This window comes from Lonchura striata, chromosome 8, assembly GCF_050655825.1.
Source record: "Lonchura striata isolate lonStrDom1 chromosome 8, ASM5065582v1, whole genome shotgun sequence".
NCBI classification, from domain to species: Eukaryota; Metazoa; Chordata; class Aves; order Passeriformes; family Estrildidae; genus Lonchura; species Lonchura striata.
The window spans coordinates 12,437,699-12,447,579 of record NC_140710.1 but is presented as its reverse complement, the minus strand read 5'-3'; the positions used below and the strand labels follow the sequence as shown (position 1 = coordinate 12,447,579).

Below are 9,881 nucleotides of genomic sequence, written 5' to 3'. Positions count from 1 at the left end.
CTGGTAATCAACACGGCACGCACACACAGAAGGTGACTCTGCTTTGGTATCTGGGGTTCTTTGGTTGGGTTTTGGGGTTTTTTTGATCATTCATTTGTTAGCAATGCCTATGGTGAGCACAAGACCAGTTTTGTGAGAAGTCTGGGAAGACAGAGTCCCCCAAATCTTGTGTGAGGTCCCAAAGGAGGGAGGGAAAGGGCAAGGTTGGTGTCCAAACCTGACACAGTGGACTAGTCAGAGCACCACAGGAGGAGGCAGCTGCACCTAAAGGATGGCTTAAATGGAGCTCCCATTCTCTGGACATCTAACAGGAGTATTTACCTCTCCCTAGTTATACTCAGTCTTTCCTGAAGCCCCCATGACGTAATATATATTAGTGAAAGGTGTAGAGAACTGCAGGATGGGCTTTTTCAGGGAGAGAAAAAAGCCATCTGAGGAATATTGTTGCCATCACTTGACTTTGAGACAGTCACTGTTTCTACAATGCAACAAAGCAAGAGACAAGTTAAAGATGGTGGGAGATGTTAAAATAAGTTTTCTGTATAAAAAAGAAAAGGTAACTGGAAAAAACAGAATACATAAAATTCAGAGTTATTCCAGAAGTTCTTCAAGACTAAGAAAAAGAAAGTATCTGATGCCCTCTTCTATTCTGAAGGATCTGTGAAGGCATCAAAGAGAAAAATAAAAAGTTTTCCTTGGTTCCTTTCTTCTGCATTGTACACTTGCTCCTGGCTTCAGATAAGAGACTGAAGTAGACACCTTTTTCCAGTCTGCTAATCTGAAGTATATTAAATGGACTTCAAAATGGAAAAGTAGAATTTTCTATATATCTCTATCTTTTTTATTGTGTAGCTTCAAATTATTCTCATTTGTTTCCAGAGCAATTTTTACCATGTATTTATCTAAACTGTTTAAAACCTCTCTATCATCTTTCATATTCAAGGGCAAATCCAAACCATTTTTCTCCAAGACAGAGAGACAAAAATAAACTACTTAATACTGAGGTAATAACATGGACAAAATGTCACTCGTGTCTTTCAGTTTAAATCCCTTTCTCCCTCATGTTATTTTGATCTGCCTATCGAGGAGACCTTAGAGTCTCCCTGTAAAAACAATAGGTTTCCAATTAAGTCTCATTAGTAGGACAAAACCACCTGTTTTGAGTTAAAGATCTTATAAGGCTCTAGAGCGAAATGAGTGACAGTGAGGGCAAAGTGCTCTGATGAGAAATCGAACAGCTCCTTCCCTGAGAAGTCCATCATCCCTTCCCGCTCTCCAGATCAATCTGAGGCTGTTTGTCAGCACCTTGTGTGTCTCATGCTTTTTAGCAAAGTAGGCTCCCCTTATCTCTTGGGGTCAGGGAATACCCTCCTGAAAACCTGGCTGCTTCTCTGAACCTGCACTTCCATACAGTTGTCACAGATCTTCTCCTCACACCTTGTGCCACCTTTCATGGCAGGCAGCTCAGGCTGACTCAGGGACATTCTTCCCCCTGGCTCTGAAGAATCACACTCCTTGATTCACAATCCTCCTCTTGTCTTCAGTCGTGCTCCTTGCACCTTATTTCTTATAGCTGGAGGTTCATCACCTCAGTCCAGGTCCATTTTAAAGAACTGTCCACAAGTCTAACTGTTCCTGTATGAGGAATTTTACCCATTAAATGGCAATGAAATCTCATTTGCTGTAACTTCAGAATGGAAAGGCTGTTTCAAACTCTTTGCTAAACTGCTCCTTGGAGTCAGAGAAAGGTATCTAGAAACTCCTATAATGGTCTTCATTGCAATGTGCTTTGAACCTGCTGCTCCAGTAATCTTCAGTGACAAGGTTGGCTCACATACCTGTGTTTCCATGTGTGCTATAGACAGTTCTATCATTTTAGAGCCCATTAACCACTAACTTACAAGTCTATGGTACTTATATTTTGTGAATGCTTTGTGGAGCTTAGGCTGATAGCCTATTTTCTTGGTTTGCCTTTTTTTCTTGTTTCCCAGGTGACTGGCCTGGCTTTTCAAACTTACTGTGAGATTGGTTTCTTTTCCATGCTTCATTAAGACAGAACATTTGTTATCCTGTCTTCAGACGTTGCCTAAGTCTTTGTACATGCACTTTTATCTTTTTCTATATGTTTCCCAACATGTTGAGTGAGCAGAAACTTACAGATGGATCTGCTGATGTGCTTTCATTTAGATCATATTTTGTTTTACAGTTGTATGTCTCATATTTTAATTTTCCTTTGCTGATACCAGCAGTTACTTTTATGCCTGGAAGATTAGCTGTTCCCACACTCCTCCATAGTTTTGCCTAGCAACGTTTCTTTGTAGATTGGTTGGTGAGGAGAGCTAAAAGGTTGTAGGGCTGCTATCTTCCAGAAAGACACTGAATAATTCAGTTGTGGCAGCAGCTCTGGCCACAGAGAGCAGGCACAGACTTTCCCAGGCATTTTCCCGGGGAAGGCTGTGAGAAAATCAGAGGAAATAATAAGAAACAATTCTTATCTCCACTTGTTGCACCTGCTGTTGTGCACATGTAGAATGTGTCATGGAGATTTGTTTACCAAAGGGTGATTTCTTAATTGGACACTAGATAGTGTTTAGATTGATTGACCAATTAGGTCAAAGCTGTATCAGACTGTCTGCAAGGGTTACTGAGTTTCTTAATAAGTATAGTATAATATAGTATAAGATGATATAATAAAGCAATTGATCAGCCTTCTGCAATTATGGAATCAGTGCTAATTATTACCCAGCTGGGGGCCTGCAGTGCCACTTAGTATCACCACTTCTACCTAAAATGGTAATATCATTTAACTCCAAGTTCAACAGTGGCACTGCCATGATCTGCTCAAGCACTCTGCTGCTACAGAAAGCCCAGGAGCTGTCTGGAGAGGCTAAACATATGCAGATTTGGAAAATATCTTTAATGCTTATAAATAATAATTACACTAATAAAGATAGTTGATATTTATAGACACGAAAATCTTGTGTTAAGAGCCTTGGCTGGGTTAATAGGCTCCTCTGCTGTGGCTCTGTGTGATGTGGCAGCCACTGGCACCTGCACTGAAGTGTAGATGTCTGTGATAGCTAGACCAAGAACACAAGTGGTATAAAATGTTTGTATAAGTAATTAGGAGTTAAAAAATATATATGCTTAAATGCACATATTTATTATACCTGATTGTGGTATATGCTGCAAATATTTAGAAGTGCACAAGTACAGAATGGAGTGGTAAAGTTAAAATTCACTTCAGAAAACTCACAGATATATGAATCCAAGTGGGGGGGGGGGGGGGGGGGGGTGTTTGTTTGTTTTTTTGCTGTAGGAAAGATCTTAAGTCAATCTAAATCAAGAGGAAGACAAATTTCCTTTCACTTGTGTTACAGTGTCCAGAAATTCTGGGAAGGTGAATAGGAATGCTTGAATTATTTGCTAGGCTGTACTTATGGTTCTTTGTGTTTTGCACAGTATAAGTCCTCAATTAGAGGGTTTATGCACTAATAATCAGTTCAAGGTAACTCAGCTGCCTGTTAGAAAGTCTCTAGAAAAACAAGTCAGCATCAACCAACATCTTCCTACATTCCCATCTTCCAACTGTAAAATACTAAATACACAGCAGCAGTAAAGTGACCCGATTCCATTTAATTGGAGCTACATCATTTTATTCCAGAAGAAATTCAGACAGTGAATGAATTACAAATAAATTTTCATAGAGGAAAGGAAAGCCAACAAGACAAAACTGAAGAAAACATCCATGGAATCTCTCTGGCTTTATTCCATTGCTTTCTCTGAAGAATTAAAAAATGGATAATTATGTACAATTTAAGTTTTGAGATTGACATTATTTGTTGTTCAGTGCAGGCATTTCTTGAAAATTAAATATAGAAGTTTTCTTCCCAGTTATTTGCTTTTGAAAACCAAGAAAATAACCATCTTCCTAGTGTTCTCTCCAAAGGTGAGCAAAAGGAAATTAATTTAGGTATTGTTATTTAAAAATTATTGAATAGTTAAAAAATTGGATCGCTTCTGAAATAAAGTTCTCATAGGTTTTTAGTGTTCTGAGTGGTACCCATACTAGAGCAGATTTTCAAGTCCTATTCATACTGAGAACTGTTTTATTCCTCGAGTGTTTGCACTGAAGTTACAGTGAATTCTCAAAGAGCAAATTAGTGTCAGCACACCCTAGTTATAACTCCAGTTAAACTCCATGAACAAATACCATTGACTTCAATGCAGGGTACAGAGAGTAGAGAGCAGGGGCCTGCCTTTAACTTTTTCCTATATTTATATTTAAAAGTCTTGAAAATAGAATTTGAGCAGTTACACATCAAGGCTGCACATACCACAGTGGAGAATAGAATTTTAGTGATATGTTCTTGCAGGAAAAGACAGTCTTTATCATAAGTTTTTATCATACTTTAATCTTCCTTTATTCCCAGTCAAATGGTTAAAAGATTTTCTGCAAGATGGGAGAAAATGTAGTTGTGTAGTTGTGCTGATCCAGCAGGCCTGGATCTGCATCCAGATCCGACTTCTCCTGGATATACAAATTTGTTCAGCCTTAATTCCTTATACTAGGGGAATTAAATTAAATCTTCAGGGTCTTAGCCAAAGGTGTGTTCAAGAGTTAATTTGCCCTCTGATTTTTATGGGCAATGCTGAACCATAGTACTGAAGTCCTTGATAAGCAGGTATGAATATCAGTACTCCATTTATCTGTAACTGAATTAGACAGAAAATACTATGATGATTAATACATACATGTTGTGGGAATAACCATGTAGCAACTTTCTTTTAAACTGATGAAAATTAATGATGGTTCTTAATCTATAACTGAACTAACTTTCACAATAACTTAAAAACAAAATGTGTTCTTATTTGTATAGGATCAGACCTTTTATACTTTGGAAGTCACAGTCTTTCATTAAATCCTGGTAGGTGATGTTGCCTTTTTTACCTATTTTGTGAGAGTAAAGTCAATGCCTGTTGTTTGAATTGGCTGGGTATTATCTGCTCCTTCCTTAGGAGTAATACACATCTTATCTAATCTGACCCATGACCTAATGTCACAGTGACCCACAGTGAAACTAAGGTATCACCCACCTCACATATTCCATTCTGAGAGTAAATTCATGGTGAGCTTCCTCCTGACGCCATAGACCTGTCTGTTACTCTGGCACTAGAAAGGGATGATCCAGACCCATCCTGTTCTTGCAGTACTGCTAAGATATAAAGCAGTGTGTTAGTAAGATGAATGTCTTTGAAACAAGAAAAGAACTATCATTATAACTGAGAATGTTGACTTCTAAGAAAAATCAGTGGTTTCCCCTTCATTATTAAGAAATTTTGCACATTTTGAGTGGGACCACAATTTTGGGAAATCATTATATATTTTTACAGCTCCACACTTTGAAAATAAAAAACAATAAGCCCAATTCCTTTCTTAGGAGAATCTGAACTTTTGCAATGTAATAAACGTGGACTGTTGTAAAGAAAACTAAAGCCTTGAGAATTTCTTTCTTTTCAAAGTTCTTCCACCACTGACTTGGGCATTGCTTCTCCAGGGATAGAAAGGCATCCTCATGCAGTACAGCAGAGGGTCATGGGTTGTTTTCTAAAGTGGCAGAAGCTGTTTTTTGTGTTCACAATGCCTCCTAAAAAAGGATTGTGATGCTAAGTTGGCTAAACCAGGATTCTCCCTCTTCCTGCTTTCATCCTGAGGTGCAAGGGGTGGTGTGGGTTCTCCTCACCTCCCTGCAGCAGTGCCTGCACTTTATAGAGCCATAGTTGTCACAACAAACCTTACACAAGTATTCTTCCCTCAGGTGAGTTACCAGCCATGACACTTGGAGCCAGGCAGGCAGTCCCAAGCAGCAGCTCAGGCTGCTGAGCAGGGCAGTGCAGGGCACAGAGCTCTGTGTCCTGTCTGTGCTGTCACCATTTCATCCCCAAAGTGACTGAGCTGGACTCCTGACACGGCTGAATTTCAGGGCTACCTGGCTTGCTGTCAGCACCAACCCCACAGGAGCTAATCACTCTGTGACCATGAAGCCTAAGGGTTAAGATAAACTTATTAGTTATCTTCTAGTGCAATGGAATTACATAGCAAACACCAGTCCTCAAATATGACATGACTCAAACCTCAGATGCAAGTTGTCTAACATTTAACCCTACTGAATGACTTGGGAAATAGTATATCCTGAAAGGGGAGGGGAAATCCTGAAGCCACTGAATCAGTATGCTGGCTGATGAGCCAATGATGGTAGCCACAGTGGTGGACTGTCAGGCTTCAGAATGTGTTTTCCATATTTGAATACAAATAAAAACCTTTGAGCTTCTTAGTAAAACTAAGTCGTATCAAAGCAATCTGTTTTCAGATTGAGAATGTCAGAGTTAGATTCCCCATTCCCCTTTGTAATTTCAATCTTTTGTCTGGAAATGACAGGCAATGCACACTTGGCCTTAGGAACAGTCCCAACAACTACTTCACAAAATGCACCAAAATGTGGCTTTATCTTAGCAGCATATATTAGCAAAAAGCAAATTTATCAGAATAAAATTCTACAGGCATTCTATTAATCTTGACTAACAGTATTTTTCAAACCATGCATACATCAAAAGTTAGACAACATATAAATAACATTTCTACCTGTTTTAGTTTTTAAACTTTGTATTCAATTCCCACAGTTATCACTCCAGTGGTGGTGTGCCAGCATCAAACTGGGATAACAGTCAAAAAAAAAACCAAAACCCCTTTTAAAACAATCTAATGGAAAAAAATCCCTTTGTGAATGTACTAGAATAAGCATATGGCAATTTAGCCCAACCTCGAACACATTCTCATTCATTAGACGATGTCTCTAGAGAGAATATCAAACATTATCTTGGAGGCTGTGCCACTCTTACAAATGCTGAATATTTTGAGCAAAAATTTCAAGGAGTGAATGTTAAATATGAAATAGGTGTGAAGCTTCCTTTTAAAAATCTTTTGAAATGAGGAAAACTGAAGGCTAAAAAGCCAACTGATTATATCTGTTTTAACCTGCTGTGGTTGCTTGGGAGCTGTTTGGCTAATCTCTGCTTTGTCATTAGGCTATACATTAGCAGGATGGAAATGGCATCACTGCACCATAATTCAGCCATGTGAATACAGAACAAGGAGAGTGCAGAGCTATCAGTGGCAGTACAACAGCAGATAATAAGACTCTGTTACTCAAGCAGGATGTGTTATGTAAAGACAATTGCTGTGTAGAAGCAATAGCTCTAATCAGGTTAATTAGGCTGTATTCATGTTTCATTTATGGTGCAAGTGCCCTGTAAAATCAGTCTATCTCCTCTTACGGCACTCGTTATACAGCCATCACATTCTCTGTAACACTCAACACCATATATTTTCTTCTTTAAAAGTAAAAAATCCCAAGATATTTCCCATTGCTTTTTAACAATCCCTTTTCTTCATTGTTTATGCCTAAAAGAAGAAAAAAGGAAAAGATACAGGTTGTGTATAAAGCCTCTACCCACATTAAATTTCCTTCCTGTGCAACTAAATTAGACACTTGGAAATTGTTTGTGGAAGGCCTGCTTGATTGTGGATTATTTATTTTTCATGTGTTTTCTTGCTCACCAACGTGATCTATTGAATGTTTAAGAAAAAATGTATTGCCTTTAAAAAGTGTACCTCTTACCTTTCCTCCTTTTATCCATTTCCTTAAAGTGATATATCTCCTGTTTATTCCCTCAGAACTAGCTGGAATGATGTCTCTACTTTGAAGAAAGGATTACAGCTCAGTGCTGTGACCCTAAAACTCTAGCTGTGTCTCCTCTCTACTTACTGCATTCATTTGGTAGTTCCTTTAAAGTAATAATGGGTACAACAATTCTGAGATCACTTTCTTTTCTCCCCCAAGGAAACATGCCTGGGTAGAGAGGAGCTATTAAAAAGAAGGAGTACATGCTGCAAATGAAGAGAAAATGGCAGCCTGCACCATCTTAATTATTATAGTTGTTATTTTCACAATCAGGTATCCACATGGTGATTGTAAGCTTAGATTCCATGTGCTTCATTAGAAAAAAGAAATGCAGTATTTTCACTACACATTTAGAACAAATTTATTCACTTTACACCTTAATTATAAAACCTTTTATTAAACTTGAAAATTGCTATAGTTCTGTTTTAATATGTATGTGTCCCTCACACAGTATTTCAATGAGCCATTAATAACAATGTTTAAATAAATATTCTTTCTCATACAGTTCTGTACTTTATCTTGTACATTCTGCCCTGTGGAATGGAGCTAGTTGAGCTCAATATGATAGCACAATATTACTGCAGAGGTCAAGCTGTGGCAGTGATGAGCAGGGTGCATGTTATCACTTACAGTATTACTTTACTGCTGTGCATTTACTTCCATTCTGGCTGCAAAAAATGTAGCTGTTTGTAAGGATGTTTCTGACTACATCTCACAGCACCAAGGTGTGCTGCTGAATTTCACAGGGCTCACAAACATGGTGTGCCTTGTCATAGCTCACAGGACTCAGCACCTGAAGAAAAAACATCAAGGGAAATCTGTGTGCACTTAATTTTCCACCACCTGAGCTCACACTGAACCAAAAATGTAATTATTAATCACTTGTAATAGTTCATGTGTCTACTATATATTTATATATTTTACTGGGTAAATTTCATTTCAGGGAAGGTCTGACTACCCATACAATTCTGTATCACTCTCTTCACGAAGGAAAGCTGTGATACTAAAATCCTCAAGATTTCAGGAGGGCCTGGTGGTGGAGGAGCCCTCATTTGACTCCTGGTGGAGCAATGATGGAGTAAAGGGACCATGCAGCTGCATCCCTGATTGCAGCTCAGGTGCCCTGGCACCACAGTAATGGACTTCGTTATTCCTCAGTCAGGTGGCATCACTCCAAGCAGATGAAAAAATCATGTAAAGGACTGTTTGATGGGGCCTGTAGCAAATGTGTCTCCAGGCCTGAAGGTGAAGACCTCAGGACCTGGGTTCAGGTTTCTCCCTTCTCTTCCCTGATGGACAGCACCAGCAGAGAAATCCTTGTTCTCCTCCTGGAGGATAAAGTCTGGCTGCCTGACTTAGTGCAGTGTTTGCTGTGTTGCACCTTCCACAGCTCATGGAAATACCAGGTACACATTCCTGAGCTCTCCTTCCTGCCCCCTCAGTAACCTTTGTACGCAGGTGGGTTTTTATATGATATTTAATTTATCATTTGAACAAAAGACACGTTTAAATTCAAAGTAAATGTTAAACACTTGCAAAAAATACATATAATTGAAGTTAGGGAGCAAACTCCCTCCTGACATGGTTTTGCTAAGGATTGATCTAAATGTTATTGCTACAAGTGGGAAATTCTGGATATATTTCCCCAAGAGTGACAGCAGAAAAAGCCCCATGAGAACCTACTGAGAAGTACCCAATGGTCCCAACTTACTGAGGTCCTCCTGGAAATGTAACTCACTTCTTATTAAATTCTTCTTATAAACAAAGAGATTCATTTCCCTCCTGTTTTCTTAGTATAAACTTTCACTGTTAACCACTTGTCATACTGACAAGTTTTGTCTTTCCAGGTGTGGGTAACAAGATATGCTTGCAAAGACAGACATGGTAGATACCATGGAAAGGCAGTTTCTTATTGCATGCCTATGTGCTGTAAGGTGACTTAAGGCTAAATCTGTAAAATCAACCACAAATTCTCCTCTAAAAGTCGAGTTTCAATGTGAGCAAGGTTTGTCTCTGAAGCAGTGACCCTTATGAAGAGTAAAATATCAGGAGATTGAAGACATGACTGGAAGGAAACTAAATTATTTCAGTTAGGATGGAGAAACTATATTTGCATAGTTTAAATTTTAGTAATTTTTT

At 38.7% G+C, this 9,881-nt stretch overlaps 1 protein-coding gene and 1 long non-coding RNA gene across 5 annotated transcripts in view; one reads left to right on the top strand and one right to left on the bottom strand.

Annotated features, from left to right (window-relative positions):
* Positions 1-3,297: 3,297 nt before the first annotated feature.
* On the bottom strand, positions 3,298-5,821 carry LOC146766748 (uncharacterized). Its single transcript, XR_014957050.1, has 2 exons — positions 5,098-5,821; positions 3,298-3,782 (listed from the first exon to the last, which is right to left on the bottom strand). It is a non-coding gene; the product is annotated as an uncharacterized LOC146766748 (long non-coding RNA).
* Positions 5,212-9,881, top strand: part of LOC110470436 (vitellogenin-1) — a 47,967-nt gene continuing 43,297 nt past the window's right edge. For 2 of the 4 annotated variants that reach the window (XM_085586361.1, XM_085586359.1), the window contains exon 1: positions 5,212-9,148. In XM_085586361.1, coding sequence (XP_085442487.1) covers positions 9,136-9,148 — 13 coding nt within the window. In that variant the 5' untranslated portion in view covers positions 5,212-9,135. Of the gene's footprint in view, positions 9,201-9,881 lie in introns of all 4 variants that reach the window. The other 2 variants (XM_085586362.1, XM_085586360.1) reach the window with 1 other exon arrangement.